Source organism: Prionailurus bengalensis, chromosome D4, assembly GCF_016509475.1.
Source record: "Prionailurus bengalensis isolate Pbe53 chromosome D4, Fcat_Pben_1.1_paternal_pri, whole genome shotgun sequence".
NCBI classification, from domain to species: domain Eukaryota; kingdom Metazoa; phylum Chordata; class Mammalia; order Carnivora; family Felidae; genus Prionailurus; species Prionailurus bengalensis.
In genome coordinates, this window is record NC_057359.1 from 70,981,481 (window position 1) to 71,001,264 (window position 19,784).

A 19,784-nucleotide genomic window follows, 5' to 3' on the forward strand; every position below is an offset into this window, starting at 1 on the left:
GGCAGCCCCCAACTGAAAGTGGTGAGGGGTGCTCCACAACCAGAAGCTCAGGGAGAGATTTGGATACAGCAGCCAGGGAAGCAGAGTAAGGAATGATTGATTGGCTATAGCCCAACGCCTAGTTGGCTGTTTGCGACTGGTTGTCCTTAGGTTTCAATTTTGTAACCTAGAGGCGTTACAGGCTTGGAGTTAGTTTGCTTAAGTTAGACCACCTTCTCTAGCAAAGGTGATGGCAACAAGTAGGTGCAGAAATGGCTCCTGTCCGTGTGCACAGGCCCCAGCTGGGCCAGCAGAGAGTAGATGAGACCCAGGCGCCCAGTCAAGAGAGGTAGACCTCTGATGCATAGCGGGTGGGAGGGCTGGAGCTAGGGGATGGAGCTCCTTGTCTGCACGAGCCTGTGGGGGCCACCAGCTGTCCACACGAAGCCCACAGACCATGAGCTAGGTCAGTGTAGACAACCAAGGGAAGAGAGACTCAAAAGACACCACAACCTATCACATAAAGAGCCATCTGTGCTCTCTCTCTGCCTTCCACCCTGGTGCCAAAAGGCTGTACCCTCTGAATGGGGGAGGGCTGTGTGACAAGGGGACCATGCTCCTCCTCCCCCACCCCCCACCCCAATCCGCTGGCCTTAAAGGTATTTGCTTCCAGGCTGTGCTGGGGTGGGGAGGGAGGTCTGTGGGATCTGACTTGAGCCAGAGGCAAGAACTGGGATGGAAAGTTAGGGAATCCTGGCTGAGGTGACATGCAGGGAGGCTGCCCCTAGTGGGGATGTGGGGATGTGCCCCTAGTGGGGATGGCGGAATTGCCAGCTAATGCCAAGGCCTCTTCCTGTCCCTGCTCTTGCCCACAGGGGCTATTGTGGCCTCATGTTGTAACTGGGACTCGTGTGGCTCGGAGAGTTCGGGAACCCAGCCAAGGTCATGTCTCCTAATGGCAGTGCTGAGACTGGAGCCCGAGGACTGAAGGCCATCCCCAGCAGCCACGTGGTGGCAGGCTGGGCTGGGCTGGGGAGGGGAGGGGTCCTCACTGTGGTGGGAAGGCTGGGAGGCCTGATGCAGGGCCGTCTGTTGTGAGCTGGGTGGTCCCTAGTTCATGAGAGCCTTCCTCTGCTAGCACTGCGGAGAGTGGGAGAAGAGGTTAGCTCCAGTCCTGCCCAGCACGGGAGAGAGAAAATCGGTTGTGGCTGGTATGATGGCCCAGACTAGCCGAGCAGGTGTGCCAGCCCATGGGCTGGTGGAAGTGTGAGTGTGACCGAGCAACAGAGGGATGGTTCTGGTCTAACGCTCTTGGCAGAAGCGGCCTCGTGGGAAGAGGAAGGATCCCAAACCGGCCCTGCCCTTTCCCTCTCTTCCTTCAAGCTCTTCCAGGGGAACACTAGATCCTCAGCACGAGAACAACTCGGGCCCAGGGAAGGCCAGGCCTCGGGGACAAGGGTGCTCTGTCCGATCAGCCTTGGCGGTGGGCAGTCGGCTCAGACCTGAACTTGTGGACACTGACCTGGCCTGTTCTTGGCTGAAAAGGTTTCCCACTCAGGCATCGCCTCTTGGACTCTGGCCTTCTAACCCATGCTCAAGGAAAAGCAGCTCCAGACTGAGGAATGTGGATCTAGAAAATGGGGATTTGTGGAAAGTTTGCAGTCAGGAGGGTGACCTGTGCCACGTCCAGCCTCTGAAGGTCTGTGACTCCCCACCACCCTGGCTCTCCTTCTGTCCCCAGTCAGGATCCTGCTCTACAGTGTCCTTCAACTGCCCCCTCCTCCCTCTGCCCCATCTCTTCTAAGGAAGGATTGGAAAAATCCTTAGAGATTTTTCAACCAAGTAAACTGTGCATTTTCAGGACTTAATTCTGGACCCTGTCTTCTCTCGACACTCTGCATAGGTGAGCTCACCTTTTTCATTTTTTCAGTGCCTCCACATACTAATGCCCCTTAAATTCATGTCCAGTCCAGAACTTTGGTCTCAATTATCCACCGGCCTATTTGATATCTTCATTTGTGTGCCTCACGAACATCCCCAACTCAGCACCCCTTGTTGTAATCTTCCTTCAGATAATGACTTTATCTCCAAAATATACGTCAGATGTATCCACTTCTTCCCCGTCTCTTCAGCTCCCACTCTTGCTTGAGCTGATAGCATCTCTCCCACCGAACTTGTCCTGGCCGTTTCCGGCCATTGACTTTTAATGGGACCCTCAACTCATTCTCCGTGGAACAACCCAAGTAATCTGGCTAAACTGCAGATTAAATCATTTTAGTCTCATACGTACATCTCTTAATGACTACTTATTGTATGCAGAATGAAATCTAATAATGTGCTATAATTGGCCCCTATCTACCTGTGTTAGCCATTAGTGCTGTTCATCCATGCTTTCCATTTCTTCTCTCCTTCCAGGCACCTGGGATGACTGCATACCCTTGAAGTGAAGAGAGGACTATGACACTTGCTTTGGACAACGAAACGTAAGCAAAAGTGACTTGAAAGCCAGCACATGACTGTGTACCTGGCTTTCTTCTCCTGCTACAGTGATGAGGGAACCCAGTATTGATATTGTAGGTGCCATGATGCTGAAGCAGCCCGAACTCTCGGCCATATATGCACAAGAGCTGCCCTGGGAAGTTTGCCCAAATCCACATGGACTTTTCATGAGTGAAAAAAAAAAAAATTCTGCTGTAAGATTTGAAGGTTTGTTTCTGCAGCAAAACATAGCCTGTCTGACTGATACATTGTAGAAAGAGGGGTTACTTATGGGAATCCTCATTCATTCATTCATTTATAGAAAGCCACAAGCAGGGGAGAGGCAGAGGGAAAGGGAGGGGGGGAGAGAGAGACGCTTAAGCAAGTTCCACTCCCAGCATGGAGCCCCACACAGGGCTCAATCTCATAAGCAGTGAGATCATGACCTGAGCCCAAATCAAGAATTGGACGCTTAATTGAATGAGCCACCCAGTAGCCCCTGGGAATCCTCTTTACAACAAAAGTGGAGGACAAAGTTTTTTCAGAAAATTCCCTTATTTTCCATTAGACTAAAAAAAAAAAAAATTAACCGTGGCTCTTAAGAATTATTCACAAAAAAATGCAACAAACCCCCAAACTGCAGTGAATTTCTGGGTGATCCAATGAGCAGGCACATATGTATCTTTGACCGGTAATGACACAGCTCTGGATGAAGATGGACAAGACGGGATCGCCATTGGGGAAAAAGAGGAAAATACAAATGAAACTTTACAGAGCCGTTATCTGATATGAGGGAAAGTCACCTTTGGTGTGTTTAAATATCATTCCTAAAGTTAAACATTAACCAAGAAAGACTGACTTTCTTGTCATTACTCAAGTAACACCTGATTCACTTTTTCTTGAGTTTAAAATATCCCAGGGAGGATCTGAGTTCTTCAAATTCGGCTGAAGAGGAAGGAGTTTGTGGGGACTACATATTTTCCAATGGGAGCATTTCTTTGTCTCCTGCTCAGGCTGCAACTACTATATATCTTCAATCACTGGCAGTGTTTAATAAGAACTTAATTAGGAGACTGGGGGGGGGGAGGATGAGAAGACAGACAAATGGGAAGAAAGGAAGGAAGGGAGGAAGGATAGAAGGAAGGAAGAGAGGAAAAGAAAGGTAAGGAAAGGGAGGGAGGGAGGAAAGAATAGAGGGAGAGAGGCAAGGAAATAAACCAATGGTTGGTCTGGAATGTGCAGTCTCAGTGAGAGGTGAGAGATGGCCTAAACACCCTTAACACACAAAACAGCAGGTTTGTTTGTTTGTTTGTTTGTTTAACCCACCGTGACCATATTTTGGGAGTCTTAGCTGAAATGGTGTGGTCACTCCCAATGAATGCAGTGACTTCTAAGTGAGCTGGCCTCCAGGCACAGTAACCAGAAAAAGGCAATTCTCAGTGCTCATCTTCTCCAGATCATGTGAGAAATCATCAGAAGATACTGAAAACAAGACTGCCCACGCCCGTTGACTCCAGGGCACTGCTAAGGCATTCCATTGGCTAGGGCGCCTGTGTTATGTTTGCAAATTCCCTTTTCTAGGGACAGAGAAGGTGTCTTACTGGGCCTCCCCAAAGAATGGGCATCTAGGGCTCCATAGCAAGGTCTTTGTATATAAGCAGAATAAGGCCACATCGCATCGATTAGACAACTCTCTTTCATCCTGGACTGTGTGCAATCTGGTCTAGGCAATCTCTTCTTTTTTGAAGGGCAAGACTGTGTGTCCACCATGAAGTTCAGAATCCCTGCAACTGAGTTAGTCTAGCTCTTGTGCATAGCTAGAGGCCCTAGCTGTGACTCTGCCTCAAGTGTTCTTTGCTGAGGTCATCGATAGTTTCAAAGTTGAGACATTTGGCTGAGTAGAAAGCCTCAGGCTGGGCCATATAAGCCCAGGTTCCTGGCAGCTTGAGAGATCCTGGGAGTTTTCCTCTGGGGAAATGGATAGTGAGCTGGTTTTTCAGACCTGTGTGGGTTCTTTATGGAAGGAGGGCACTGAATGCCGATATTTAAGCCAGATCCCGCTGCGTTTGTTTGGACATTGTCCTCCTGACATTCATGCCGGGCTGTTTCTAGAATGCTGGTCCCTTGCTGAGTCATCTGATTGTTTTCAAACGAGCCCGGGTCTCCTTCCTGAGGGAGCCTTTGCTCGGACCCCACGAGCTTGCCCTTGTGTTTCACTTGAAGACCGGTTTCCTGATGGAAGGTCTGGACCCAGCGGTGCATCTCTAGGTGCTTGTGCCATGGAGATTCGGGGACCTGAAGACAGCCTCTGTCAGCCTCCTCCAGCATCACCTCTGCTTCAGGATCTGCCTCCTCCAGGGACAGGGAACACCTTCTCTCCTTGTTAATCCAAACAGCACTGACCATGGACTCTGCAGGAGCAGACGCGTACCCTCCTGACAAAGCAAGGCACAAGCAGGGTCACCACCAGAATGTACATGGGCAGCTCTCCTTTGAGGGGTCTCAGAGCTTTCAAGCTGAAGGAATATGATCCCAAAACATCAAGGAAGCCAGGCGGCCAGTACATTGCATGTGGATACACACACATACGTGGGTCCCACATGACCCCACTTACGTATGTTCACACATGTGCATTCCCTCCCATGCCCACACAAGCTCTCTAACACACACTCAGGCACAATTATTCATTCATTCCACAAATATTTATCGCGCACTCGTTATATGCCAGGGACTATTTATCCTAGGTTCTGAGAATACGGCAGTAAACATTGAGACAAAATCCGCATCCTCATGGATGGGTTCTAGTGGGGTAGAATATGTTATATATTCTATACAGATATCATATTATATAATTTAATAATTTATACAGAAAATATTCTATAGTCATTCTAGCAAGCGACTATATTATAATAAAATCGCAGGTGGTAACCAATGCTATGAAGAAAAATCTCAAGCAGAACTGAGTTTAATTACAGAGTCCAGGACTTAACTGCGATGAGCTGGGGAACTAGCATGTCAAGCTGACAGAAGGGTAGGTACAGGTTCACATGCACCGGCCAGGGGAAAAGGTTACTCTTACAGGGTTTTCTGTTCCGGGATTCAACGAACAGGTTTCCCACCCAAGGTAGAGGATGCTCCTTTTGGACGACTGGCCCTTCCCCTTCTCCCCTCCCACAGACACAGTTCTGAGAACATATCAGCAGCTCCCACTGCTTCCCTGAACTGGCTGCAGGGGTGAGGATCCAGACTGATGTCCCTCTTCTTTCTTGGGGATGTATTTTTACCACCTTGGCACGTGATAGTTTATTGTCAACCCTTGGTGGCGGAGAAGGTGGTGGGGATGACTGGAAGGCACGTTCCCAGGACAGCAGGTCTGTGACCAGCCCGGGGTTCCCTCTGAATTGTCCGTGAAGCTCTCTTGAGTATTCGGGCATGTGTCGCAGCACGAGGCCCCGTACAGGACAAAGTGAGTGTTCGGGCACGTGTTCTGCAGGGGCGGGGAGCTGGTGTCAGAGGTCTCAAGGCAGCAGGAAGCCCTGAGCTCCAGTTCTGGGAATCTAAGAAAACAGGACTGGTGTGGCCATCTCTGCCAACAGTGGTGAGACTGGACATCTGTTCCCATTTGAGGACTGTGCGGTTTTTCTCAGCACGAAAACTTTCACCAATAATCAAAATGTTATGTACCTATTTGAGAACAGAGGAGGAGGGGACATGACGGGAGAAGCCAGGAACTAGTGTCCTCTCCGCTATGTTAAGGTGAACAGGCAGGTCTTGGTGGCGGAGAGGAGCCTCCTTAGCTGTCCATCATAGCCTGTGGTCCACAGAGACCGAGGAAAAGGACTAAAGTGGGAGGTACACCTGGACCCTGACCGCAAAACAGATCCCACAGAGTGGCTGACCTGGCCTGGGAATCAGGAGTCTTTCCTGACAAAGCAGTTCCTGGCCAGCCCATCTGTGGTTAAGCTACCCAGTCCTAAGTGATCACATGACGCTAGGGGAGAAGGGCACTGAGTTACAGAGCCTAGGAGAAAGAGCCAAAGCAGGGGGTTGGGGCAGGGGACGGTGAGTTCAATGGGGCAGGTCGAGTTCAAGTTATCTTTGGGACACGCCAGTTATGGGGATTCGTTGTGAGTCTGAATCACGGGTGTGTTAAGCATGGTACTTTCATTTGCTAGTAGTTGAATTTAATGAATGTTTGCTGAATGACTGAATGAATAAACACAGTGTATTTATTGAGGATGGGCTAGGGCTTTAGGATGGGCTAGGGCTTTGAGGATGGGCTAGGGCTTTAGGAACCTTTCAGTGTATGCCCTGCAGAGATGGAGGGCTATTTGACTCTGCCATTTCGGTTCAGACAGAACCCACTGGCTGGCAATAGCCCAAAGGAGAAACGGGTGCCTTCAGCTCGGTGGTGAACCCGTCCCCCCCCCCCCCCCCCCGGCCAGGAACAGCATTAACCTTTCCACCTCCCTTGACCCAGTCCCAGTCACTCCTCTGTTAGAGGGAAGGGCCGGAATTGAGCCTTGTGCCGCAAACTTTCTCCAGGAATAAAATCTGAGTTCCCAGAGGGAAGAGACTTTTCCCCTTGAGGCTTCTGTATCTCCTGCTTCCTTGGCTGCTGTTTGAGACTATGATGAGCAAGCTCCATGAGCCAGGGTGCCTCCTGAGTCCCTAAGCCCTGTGCTGCCTCTGGCCCGCGCCTGGCCTCCTGGGAATGCCACGTCTGCTCTCTCCAGAGCCAGTTTCTCTGGTTTGCAGGACGTGAGACCCAGCCAGGAAGAGCTACCGTCTCCCCACTGGCCCAGCAGGGGCACCAACCGCCGCCCTCCCCCCACCCGTTCACCAGGCAGAACAGTCCTACAAGGTGAGAACATAAGAGCAGAGGCCGGGTACAGCGGGCAGCCGGCCAGATGCCTGGCTGAGGCCGCTGGGTCAGTTGGCAGGAGAACTGAGCCAAGCAGAGCCGCCCTGAACTGGCCTCCCAGCTCTGGCTCTGCCTCTGCTGGCATCCCTGCTCTTCCCCACCAGGAGGGCTCCCGTAGCCCCCGCCTCCCCTGCCTGCAGCCCAGCCACCCATCAGGCCCACTCCCTCCACGTTTGCCCCAGCACCTGCCCAGCCCTACCTTTCGGGAGCACCACCAGGTGGGCCTGGGCCCTCTGCTGCCGACGCAAGCCTTCGTACTGGGCTCTCAGGAGCTGGATGCTGAGCCGGGGCCCTTTCCCCGGGGCCTGAGTCCCCGAGCCCTCAGCCATGAAGCAAGACCCCAGCCACCACAAATGGGGCAGGGCAGGGCATGGGCAGGGCAACCCCTTCATCCAGATCCGGGAGAAAAGCAAACAGTGGTGGGTGGGGCGTGGGAGGGGAGAGAAGGAGAGGCGGAGGGTGGGAGGGTAGTGAGGAGAGCAGGTGGAAAGGTAAGGGAGGAGGGGAAGATGAGAGGGAGGGAAAGGTAAGGGAAATGAGGGACAGTGGAGGGGAAGGCAGGGCCAAGTGGAAGGTGGGGAAGGAGTAAAGCTCAGGCAAGGGGAAAAGCAGGGTGAGAGGGATGTGGGGGAGGGGAAGGCGGGAGAGGGGAAGGTGAGAGGAAAAGGAAGAGTCAGGGGGGAGAGGAAGATTGGGGAGGAAGTCAAAAGGGATCCCCAAGAGGGAAGGAAGGAACAGAGGAGGAAGGTGGTAAGACAGGGGGCTAAGGGGAGGAGGGAAGAGCCAGGGAGAGAGAACAAGGCAAGCACAGCTGCTCAGAAGCCTTCTGGGCGCCCAAGGAGGCCTCGTACTCCAGGTCCTTCTCTGCTCAATCCCGATGTTTAGAGTTCAATTCCTGGAGTTCCTGCGAAGTCTCGGGTTTCCTGGCCGGGCTGGAGCTGCTGCAGGGCAAAGTCGGGTGCCTCGTCAGCTGGCACCTCTTGGACTGAAACCTGGAGGCTCATGGGCAAACCTGTCCGTTTGGTTTGCAGCTGGAAAAAAGAATGCCTTCTGCAGACTCACAAAGCTGGTGCCTCGGGGAGGTGCATGCTGCAGCCATGCCCTAGGGAGCCCCAGTAGGAAGGGAGCCCCAAGTCTCCACTCACCCACCGCGCACATCCCAGAAGAAAGCCCAACCCCAAAGTCCGCCTTGGGGACAGAGCGCAGGGGAGCCCCAGCTCTCTGACATTCCCACTGGCCTCTTTGGTCTAAGCATTCTCCAACCTAGCAGTGAGCTGGTGTTTATCTTACCCACAGCGAGAGGTGCGCCCTCACCCCTGCTTGCCAGCCGCACCCTCTCTATATCCCCTTTGAATCCTAGACTCTCTGCCCCTGCATCAGGGGGTCTGTCCTTGCATCCTTTGGTCAAGTAAGTCGCTTTCTATCTGGTCCTAACATGAGGCTTCCGGAGAACCCAATTTTCCAGCACACCTACGGGAGGCAATAGAAAGAAGGTCACAGCTGAACTCTAGGAGTCATTCTGGAGGTGAACTGGATGGGATCCAGGGGTGTGATATGGAGGGCAAGTCTTCATTGGGCAGGGTGTTCATTTTCTAGGGCTGCTGTGACAAAGTGCCACAAATTGGTGAGCTTAAACAGCAGAAATGTATCGTCTTATAATTCTGGAAGCCAGAAGTGCCAGCAAGCCTGGATTTTTTTTCTGGGGACTATGAGGGAATCAGTTTTAGGCTTCTCACCTGGCTTCGGTGGCTTTGCTGGCAGTCTGTGGTGTTCCTTGGCACGTAAAAGCATCCCTTGACCTCTGCCTTTATATTCACATAGTGATCTCCCATTGTGCATGTCTCCGTGTCCAAATTTCCCCTTTTTATAAGGACACCAGTCATGTTGGACTAGGGTCCACTCTAATGGTCTCATCTTTTAAAATATTTATTTATTTATTTTGAGAGAGAGTGAGAGAGAGAAACCCAAGCAAGCTCTATGCTCACGGAGTTAGGCTCAATCTCACAAACCGTGAGATCATGACCTGAGACGAAACCGAGAGTTGGACGCTTAACCGACTGGGTCACCCAGGTGCTCCTCTCATGGCCTCCTCTTCATTCAACTAGTTATATCTGCAATCACCCCATTTCCAAATAAAGTCACGTTCTTAGGCACTGGGGTTAGAACTTCAACTTATGAATTTGGAGGGACACGATTTAACCCGTATAAGGGAGGTGAATGGTACTTTCAGTCACAGAGATAGGCACAGGAGAGGAGCAGACCGGCAGGTGGGAAAGGAGAAAGAAGGCTTTTGTGTTAGACGTTGTGATAGAGGTGCCTGTGGTCTTTGGATCATCAGGAAGGAGTCCGCATCTTGGTAGAGAGAGGCCAATGTCCTCCTTTGTGAAAATGAGACAGTTCGTTATTGGAAAAGCCTAATAGTGCTGCTATGAATATTCATGGACGGTTTTTCCTTGAGGACTCGTCTCCAATACTTTTGGTTACTCTTCGTAGGAGCAGAATTGCTGAGTCATATGGTTGTTGCATGTTGTTTTTATTGCAAAACTTCCTTGGCCAGAAGTGCATTGCATTTTGATGATATTAAACAATTTTTTGCATCGTATGCTTCGGCTCCTCTGTTGCCATGCCAAGAACTCTGCCCTAGAGCAAGCTGGCCTTTGCAAGTTAGTTAGCGTGTTTGTTAGCGTGTTTGGTTTTTTGGAAAGGGGATCACCGTTTATAATTTCTCATCATGTAATGACAAAATAATACCCTGTCTAGAAACAAGATTTTGAGAGGCAAGGACACTTTCTGACCTTCTTTTCCCAACACTATTATGTCCAATGAATTAAAAGTCCAGGGGCACCGGGATAGCTCCGTCAGTTAAGCGTCCGACTCTGGCTCAGGTCATGATCTCACCCTTCGTGGGTTTGAGCCCCGCATTGGGCTCCCTGCTCTTGGCACAGAGGCTACTTCGGGTCCTTGGTCTCCCTCTTTCTCTGCCCTTCTCCCGCTTGCACCCACTCTTTCTCTCAAAACTAAATAAACATTAAAAAATATATGTTAAAAGTTCAGAATGCAAATGTGCAAAAGTTTTCCCAGATTTGATTTGCTGTGGCCCATATCAGAATCCTTACCTGTGCAATTGCAATTGCAAATCTATGGAACAATAATATACAATATCAGTGAGTTAATTGTAGAGGCAGCGTGGTGACGACATATCTGGCTTCTACTGCCAGAATACCTGGGTTTTCATCCTGGCCATGCCACTTACTAGTTGTCAAATCCTGTTTCTTAATCCCCGCATGCCTTGGTTTCTCCATCTGTAAAATGGGCTAATAATAGTTACAGTTTACCCATCTGTAAAATGGGGCTAATAATAGCATCTTTGTAAGGATATAAAGTCTTAAATTTTTTTTTAATTTTTTTTTAACGTTTATTTATTTTTGAGACAGAGAGAGACAGAGCATGAGCGGGGGAGGGGCAGAGAGAGAGAGGGAGACACAGAATCTGAAACAGGCTCCAGGCTCTGAGCAGTCAGCACAGAGCCTGACGCGGGGCTCGAACGCACGGACCGAGAGATCGTGACCCGGGCCAAAGTCGGACGCTTAACCGACTGAGCCACCCAGGCGCCCCAAGTCTTAATTTTTTTTTTAATGTTTATTTATTTTTGAGAGAGAGAGACAGAGACAGAGTGTGAGCGGGGGAGGGCCAGAGAGAGAGAGGGAGACACAGAATCCGAAGCAGGCTCCAGGCTCTGAGCTGTCAGCACAGAGCCTGATGCAGGCCTGGAACTCATGAACCGAGAGAGCATGACCTGAGCTGACGTGGGACGCTTAACTGACTGAGCCACTCAGGCGCCCCTGGATATAAAGTCTTTAGAACAGTGCCTGGCATGAGGTCAGCACTGTAAGAGTTTGTTGAAGGCAAATTCACAAGTTGGTCCAGATAATTACAGTACCTTTAATCAAAATAATAAGTTAATATTACAAGTTCTTCTGAAGGAGCTTACTGATTTTAGTTTTGACAATGCCTATCACTCTCTATTAAAGAATGTTTCCCGCCCCCCTGCCCCCAAATAAAGTATATAAAAGCTATTGAAGGACCACTATGGGGTGACTACTTAATAATTCATTTTAAATATCTAAAAAGAGATATTATGACATTTAAAAGCAATTTTACTAATGACAAAGCACAATGTAACTATAAGAATAACAGCCTCGGGGCACCTGGGTGGCTCAGTCCATTAGGCGTCCGACCTCGGTTCAGGTCATGATCTCACAGTCCGTGGGTTCGAGCCCCGCATCAGGCTCTGTGCTAATAGCTCAGAGCCTGGAGCCTGCTTCGGATTCTGTGTCTCCCCCTCTCTCTCTGCCCCTCCCCTGCTCATGGTCTGGCTCTCTCTGTCTCAAAAATAAATAAAAACATTTAAAAAATTAAAAAAATAAATAACAGCCTCCACCATTTGGTTATGAAATCATGATTCAATTCATTCAATTTTTATTCATTCAACAGTACTTATTCAGTTACTACAGTGTTCCAGACTCACGAATCCATATCGAAAAGTAAATTAAACAGACATGATCCTCATGGAGTTTCCAGTCCAGTTCTGGGAAAGAATTGTATAATTACAAGTTCTGATAAGCACTAGGTGAAAATACAATACATAATTTAAATGAAATGATTCATATATACCATTTGGTAGAGTTTCTGGCTGTAATATATGTACTGTTCCAATAATTATAATGTATTGACCTGTAAAAAAAAAAAATCCATCATCTTACCTTGAAGCTTCCTGCCCTCTAGTGGGGACTTTGAGTCATAGTCACAAAACAACTGGGCAAGGTCGAGGGGGGGTTGGTGTTTCAGCTACTATTTAATGAGCTCTTGCTGGTTGGGATGCCCAGCAAGGTATTAGGCCGTGCAAGACACTTGCCTGCTATAAAACCAAATAAAAATAGTTACTTATCAAATAAATAACACATAAATAGTTACTTATCAAGCTACCTAGCTTTGGAGAAACTTTTTTCTGTTCACACGCCTGGCAGGTCTGTTTGCAGAGATACATTTATATGGGCACAGGGGGCAGGGGACGTGGAATTTCCCTGCTCTGAGTTCTCTGCCTGATCTCAACACAGGTATGGCCTGGGCCCTCTGCACTGCTACCTGTCAAGTCTGGACCTGTTAACAAAGATTCGGGGAAGAATAGCGACCCTAATTTCATAGACTTTCTGTCTGGACTTACCCACAACCATCCGGATATAAATGTTGCCCTGTCCTGTTACCCACGCTATGAGCCTCTGCTTAGACTGTGTTGTCCGAGTCCCACGCCTCTGCTCTGCTGTTCGCAGACTACACTGCAGGTCCCTCTATAGCGTGTGAATTTATGCACAGATCTAGATTTATGCACTAAACACCAAGGAAATTCACCGAAAGTCCTACGGTTCTCTGCTTCTGTTTTTACCAAAGATTTCAACTACGTCTATGGCTTTTGGACAATGACTTTCGGATCCCAGCAGGTTTTGCTGGTGACACCTGGGCTTAATAGAAATCACGTGAACTGGTCAGGTGAGTGTTGCTCAATTTGGCCTAACCTCACTATCAGTTTTGACATTTCATTTGACTTTTTGTGATGTTTTGTGTATTTCATTCTATTTTATTTATTTCTGATATTTATTTTTAATGGGCTATTTTTGTGTTTGGGTATATTTGGAGATGCGCTAAGCCCCAGAGCACAAGAGTTTTCGAGACCCGGAGTCAGGTTAAACATTTGCCAGAAGTTCTCTTTCCATGCATCCTGGGCTGCTCAGTTCTTTCTCCTCAGGAGTTCTGGGTGGAGGCAGGCCTGGGTGCCTCCCCACTTCCTCAATAGTGAATCACTAAAGAATAAGCCTTTTATTAGTCTCTAGCTTCTGTGCCCCCAAATTTAGCCCAGTCCTCCTGGGAGAGTGGACATTCCTTGGATAGTCAAACGAAAATGAAAGCAGCAATGAAAAGATGATTGCAAATATAAACAACGTGGGCCTCTAGGCAATTTGTGAACATGGAGGACAGATAACCAAGCATTTGAAAGTCCTGACTTCTCCATGCCTGCAGTCTGCAGATGCAAAGAGGCACAGAGTCAGAGATGGAGAAAGATTTTGGTCCATCCAGAAACTGCAACTTGTGCTTTGCTTGAAGGCAAAGCATATACCATCTGAAGATGCTCTCAGATTGCTTATTGACAAGAATTATATGCCCCCAAAGTTGAATTCACTTAGGGACCCAAGTAGAGAGTGAATCTAAATTAATGAAATTTCAAGCCACACATAAACCTATTGAAAGCAGAAAAACCCCTTGAAACGAAACAGCTTGATATGTTTGTGACAAAGGTGGCCTTGCAGAGCGGTGGGGAAGGCAGTAAACGGTGCTCGACAAACAGCGTTCAGGCGGATGGATGTCCCTGTGGGAAAAGATTGATCTCGGCCTCTGCCTCACATCATGCACAAAGCGTCAGACACAATTCTAACTGAATTGTAGGTCCACATTTAAAAAAGCAGTAGGTCTTGTAGAAGAAATAGTAGAGTAAGTTTTATTTACTTGGGGAAGGCAAAGATTACAAGACAGAAAAACCACTAATAATGGGGCATATTGTTGATAAAATGGACTGCATTAAAATGAGGAAATTCTTGTTTCTTACTGAAGATATTATTAAGAGTAAAAATGAAGGACACGGGGGTGCTTGGGTGGCTCAGTCAGTTAGGCGTCCGACTCAGGCTCAGGTCATGATCTCACAGTCCGTGGGTTCGAGCCCCGCGTCAGGCTCTGTGCTGATAGTTCCGGAGCCTGGAGCCTGCTTCGGATTCTGTGTCTCCCTCTCTTGCCCCTCCCCTGCTTGTGCTCTCTCTCTCATAAATAAATAAACATTAAAAAAATTTTAATACAGGACACAGAGTGGATATAGAAATACCAGTCAATAGACTCGTATCTAGAATATATAAAGAACAACAAGCTACTATGAAAAAGACGCCAATACAGAAGTAGTCAAAAGACAGCTACTTCAAACAAGGCCAAGAAGCATATAGATACTCACACTTGACATCACTGAAGTCAATAGCTGTGCTTTTTATAAAAGATATAAAATGAATGAAATATTCACATCAACTTTCTTGGTTTCTTGTGGTAGTTGACATCTGTCCCTGCCATAATCAAATTGAACTGAATATAAATTTCTTCTTCGAACATATTATGATCATTTCTTCTGTCTACAAATTCTATCTAAAATTTTTCTTCCTGGAGAACGAATAATCATCCCTCATTGTTTTTCAAAATCATTTATACTAAATTCCACCGTTTTCTGTAGATATTGCCCACGGTTTTCTGTAGTCAGCTAAGCAAAGATTGCCCCAACAGGACACAAAATGCTTGGCATAATGCCGGTGTGCTGTTTCTTAAATGAAGTTTGAGCCAGCACTCTGTGTCAGCATTGGCTTGTCTGTTGACTGTCATCAATTGTTCACACCTCCCCTCCCCCGGCCCCCACTTCTAGCAGTTGTGTGTATACTTCTTTTCATGTGCAAGCGACATTTCATACCGCTTTCGTGGAGAATCTAGTTTACAGTGGTAAATACCAACGTTGGCCAAAGATAATCCCCGACGTTAGTTGTAAGCCACGGAATGGAAGTAGTAACATACTTTTCCTTGAACTGCGAATGTGAAAGCCAGTTTCTACAACTTCCTTCTGTGTTTTAAAATGTAGGTTTTAGGGGCACCTGGGTGGCTCAGTCGGTTAAGCCTCCAGCTTGGGCTCGGGTCATGATCTCGCAGTTCACGAGTTCGAGCCCTGTGTCAGGCCCTGTGCTGACAGCTCAGAGCCTGGAGCCTGCTTCACGTTCTGTGTCTCCCTTTCTCTCTGCTCCTCCCTCGCTCATGGTCTGTCTCTCTCTCTCTCAAAAATAGCGATTAAAAAAATGTTTAATGTAGGTTTTATTATTGAGATATGATGAGGCCAACAGATCAGGAGATGTCTGCCATTGGAAAGATAATTGTTACTCAAGGTTCTCAGGAGGAGCCGGCCTACCGTTCCCTGCGGGGGCCATGTGGGGAAGCACCAGGGTCAGGCAGGAGGCGGAAAGGATGAGGGGAAAAGGTGGGCAGGTGCCTAATTGTGGTTTCTACAGGAAGGAATGGGGGGAGCAGGGTAAACAGGCTTAGAGTTGGCTGGTTCAAACACTTGCAGAGGCCCCAGGGGCACAGGAACTGTCCCTAGCAGCCTAGTACCTGGCATCACGACCTGGTGATGGCAGGCCTTGGGCTTGGATTTTCAGAATCTGAGCTCTGGGCTCAGCTCACCTGGGTAGTGAGGGCCCCTCATTCCAACTTTTAGAAATACACGTCTGTTCGGTTTTCAGCCAGGAGCAGCAAAATGCTGTTCTGGTGGAAGACAGTTGGAGAATTCAGAGGCAAACCTTAGTCTTCCATTCTTGTGACACATGGTGGGATTTCACACTGTGGATTTTTAAAATTTTTAAAAAGTTTAATTCCAGTGCGGTTAACATACAGTGTTATATTAGCTTTAGATATACAATATAGTGATCCAATAATTCCATGTATAACCCAGTGCCCATCATGATAAGTGGCCTTCTTTTTTTTTTTTAATTTTTTTTAACTTTTTTTAAATTTTATTTTTGAGACAGAGAGAGACAGAGCATGAATGGGGGGAGGGGCAGAGAGAGGGAGACACAGAATCGGAAGCAGGCTCCAGGCTCTGAGCCATCAGCCCAGAGCCCGACGCGGGGCTCGAACTCACGGACCGCGAGATCGTGACCTGAGCTGAAGTCGGACGCTCAACCGACTGAGCCACCCAGGTGCCCCATAAGTGGCCTTCTTAATCCCCATCGCCTGTTTCTCCCATCCCCCACCTACCTCACCTCTGCTGACCATAAGTTTGCTCTCTATAGTTAAGAGTGTGTTTCTTGGTTTCTGTGTCTCGCTCTTGCCTTTGCTCATTTGTTTTGTTTCTTAAATTCTACATGTGGTATTTGTCTTTCTCTGATTTATTTCGCTTAGCATTATACTCTGTAGCTCCATCCATGTTGTTGCAATGGCAAGATTTCATTCTTTTTTTTATGGCTGAATGATACTTTCAGTGTGTGTGTGTGTGTGTGTGTGTGCGCGCGCGCGTGCCACCTCTTTATCCATTCATTTATTGATGGACACACTATGGATTTTTAACATGATTTTTTTTTTTTTTGTTTTTGGCTCTGGGGTGATGACAACAGGTGGATTGTGGCTCTGAGTGCCAGAGCCTGATAGAGAGGCAGTGAGGTATACAGGCTCTAGATTGGTTGGTTTGCATATGAAAGTCACATTCACAGGAGAGTCCTTTACTGGAGCTAGGAATTGGTTAGCCCCGGGCCAGGCAGTCCCATTAAGGTCAGTAAGGTCCCAGATGTTGAAACAGCAGAATAAAAAGACATGCTTAATACACTGTGTTTGAAAGACTTGTTAAACGAAATACTATGTTTCCTACCATGTTTATCCAGTGGAAATCATCACCATTAACTTGAGGCACATTTAGTTCTTCTAGAAATAATCTCAAGCTACGAAAAGCGAGTCACTTTCCAGTACCATTATCCAACAGGGTAACACTCCAGAAGTTGTGTCCTTTTTTATCAATTTGCTGGTTTTGTGGGTATAATTTTAACTTACAAGATACAACCCAGAGTTACACTTTGTTGCTTCTAAATTAGGCATTTGACATGAAGAATTCTCTTTTCCATCTCAGTGTTTAAATTAGTAGCTAAAGAATCATTTATCAAATAATATGAAGTTTCAAGAATTAAATCAGACGTGAAGTTCAAGATGTGGATTTGAGCAGAAATTTTTCTTATTAATTTTCATGAGTAATTGAATACTCATTAATAAATAACATAGTGCCTTATTTCTGAATTTTACATGAGTTATGCTCAATAAAGTCAGTTAATTTTTATTGCCGCTACTTTTAAAAAATTATAGCAACCTTTTTTGAAAATTTTCTATTGTTCCCTTTTGTTTTTCTCCTGTTATTATTTCTATTATGATCTTGACTTATACTCATTTTGGTGACCTAAAGGTTTAAAAAATAATACATAGTTTTGTTTTCAAATACTCAAATTTTTAACATATTTTAATCTAAACATGTAAATCAAAAGTTGGAAAATAAAAATCTTAGAACAGTCTCAGGTCTTCAAAATTACTTTCTCTAAATATTCAGAATTGCCTCAATAATTAAAGGACAAAAATATAAAGAAATTACTCCAAAAACCAACATTTTTAATTTGTGAAAAACTGCGTTAAATACTTTTTTATAAACAATAAAGCCACACTCTAGTATTCAGTGCCCTCCTCCTTGCCAATATAAAGAAATACAATTAGCGTCACATTTTCAGGTTACATCCCCGGCCTGCATGTTTACATACAAATTCAAAAGTAATATGAATTCTGTAATATTGCAAAATGTTCCTGGGTTGCCCAGTGCAACTGTTGCAAGCTGCAGTGTTTTGTGAGAACCTCAGGAAGGGGGACTTGAAACAGAAAGAAAAGCAATCAGAGGTGTCTCTAGCAGGACCGCTGAACGATACTTTGTATTGCAAGAATCAACCGCTTCCAAGCTGAGAAGAATTGACCATGGAGAATTGATGTTCTTTTCTCTTACCCATTTCTTCTTCTACTCCCTGCACTCTACAGTTTCCCCCGTCTCCCACAACCCCCCAAAATGTCTCTGCTGAACCAGTTATAGATTGCTGAGTCACAAACTCAAAACCGAGGCTTACGCGGACAGCAGCGTGTTAATTCTCTGAAGGTGGCCACATAGGCTTTTTCAGCCAGGCTCATTCAAATGCATGCCTGTTGGTGAATGTCCGTGTGCACAGATTTCCTTGGGGCATTTAACACTCCAGAGAAATCTTACAGTGTTTTCATCTATTAACCCCTGTAGGTAATAGAATCCTGTAGATTCTGCCTCCAAAGTCTCACTTCCCAGACTTCAGTGTTCTCAGAATCACCTAGAGAGAGCTTATTTAAAATGCAGATTCCTGGGTCCCACCCCAGAAATTCTACTTTATATAGAATCTGCATTTGTTAGAAGTCTCCAGACCACACTCTAAGGGATACTGATCTACAGGTCTACACCAGCACCCCCTCTTTAACTCTGCAGTAACAATTCAGATCACCCACACCTGTTTCTCCCTGCATAGACTCCTCAGTGATACTCCTGATCCAGGACACGTGAATGTAGTGCTTCCTGTTACTAGCTGCACATTACAATCACCTGGAGAACTTTAGAACTATCTCCTGATGCCTGTGCCTCGCTCATAGCAATTAGACCCTCTGGGACTGGGGCCCCCGCTACCAGAATAGTTTAGAGCAAACCCAGTAGATAAAACTGTGCAGCCAGAGTGGAGAATCGTTCTGATCACTCACTGCCTCCCTGGGTCTTTCTTACCCTGCCTTTAGTATTCTAAGGTTCCTTGTTCCTAGAGCAAAGCTTCCCAGCCGGTATCCCAGAGAAGGCAAACCAGTTACAGGTGTGGCACAAAACAGTGACCTGTCCGTAACCAGGCTGCTCCTGGGCCCGCAGGCTCCTACAGCTCCTTGGAGGAGAGCTTGAGCTGAGTTTCGTTTGCTTTTTGCTCCAGGATCCTGTGCTCTCTGCTGCCCACTGTAGATGAGGTCCCCATCGAGATACAGAAGGAGAACACAGCCCGGGTGCCCCGGAGGCCCAGCCCCAAGATATGGCTGGTTGGGGAAGAAGGAGTCATACGAGCCAGGGTGAGTAGAAGGCCAAACTGCAAACAGCAGCCACCCCCTCCCCCCCATCCCTGTCTTCACATGTATTTGATTCTTTCACCTGAGTGTCACTGATATGCCCTGTCTGTGGTTAGGGGGTGACCAGTAGTCACATGTCCTACTGTCCAGTAATGCACATGTATTCTGAAAATTGCATTGTCACTTTGAAAGATTTGATTTAAAAAACGTGAGGGGTGCCTGAGTGGCTCAGTTGATTAAGCGTCTGACTCTTGATTTCGGCCCAGCTCATGACCCAAGTGTCGTAGGGTCAAGCCCTGCGTTAGGCTCTGTGCTGAGTGTGGAGCCTGCTTAAGATTCTCTCCCTCTCCCCCTCTCCCTCTCTCCCCCTCTCTCCCTCTCCCCCTCCCTCTCTCCCCCACCCATGCATGCTCTCTCTCTAAAGTAGCAAACATGAAACTGGGTTTAAAATCTATCAGCATTATCATTGTAAGTGTTAAAACTGTACCGGGCCATGAAAGAAAAGGAGGAACTGTTGTCTCTTGTAAGCATCATTTCAGTTGCTGGTTGGTAAGTTGTTTAAATTTTTTTTAAATGTTTATTTATTTTTGACAGAGAGAGAGAGAGACAGAGACAGAGACAGAGCATGAGCAGGGGA

At 47.2% G+C, this 19,784-nt stretch overlaps 1 protein-coding gene and 1 long non-coding RNA gene across 2 annotated transcripts; one reads left to right on the forward strand and one right to left on the reverse strand.

The window, feature by feature from the left end:
- Positions 1-720: 720 nt before the first annotated feature.
- LOC122474537 lies at positions 721-19,153 on the forward strand. Its single transcript, XR_006294933.1, has 3 exons — positions 721-2,462; positions 12,499-12,928; positions 19,018-19,153. It is a non-coding gene; the product is annotated as an uncharacterized LOC122474537 (long non-coding RNA).
- CD4H9orf152 (chromosome D4 C9orf152 homolog) lies at positions 3,003-8,979 on the reverse strand. The gene is made up of 2 exons (XM_043565462.1): positions 7,581-8,979; positions 3,003-4,892 (listed from the first exon to the last, which is right to left on the reverse strand). The coding sequence occupies exons 1-2, from the start codon at positions 7,771-7,773 to the stop codon at positions 4,366-4,368; spliced, it is 720 nt and encodes a 239-aa protein (XP_043421397.1). The 5' UTR covers positions 7,774-8,979; the 3' UTR covers positions 3,003-4,365.
- Positions 19,154-19,784: the final 631 nt, after the last annotated feature.

Coding starts and splice junctions, on each gene's coding strand:
- CD4H9orf152 (XM_043565462.1), bottom strand. CDS start 7,773: ATGAAGGGGTTGCCCTGCCCATGCCCTGCCCTGCCCCATTTGTGGTGG. Junction 4,893..7,580: donor CCTGGTGGTGCTCCCGAAAG/GTAGGGCTGGGC, acceptor TTGCTTTGTCAG/GAGGGTACGCGTCTGCTCCT.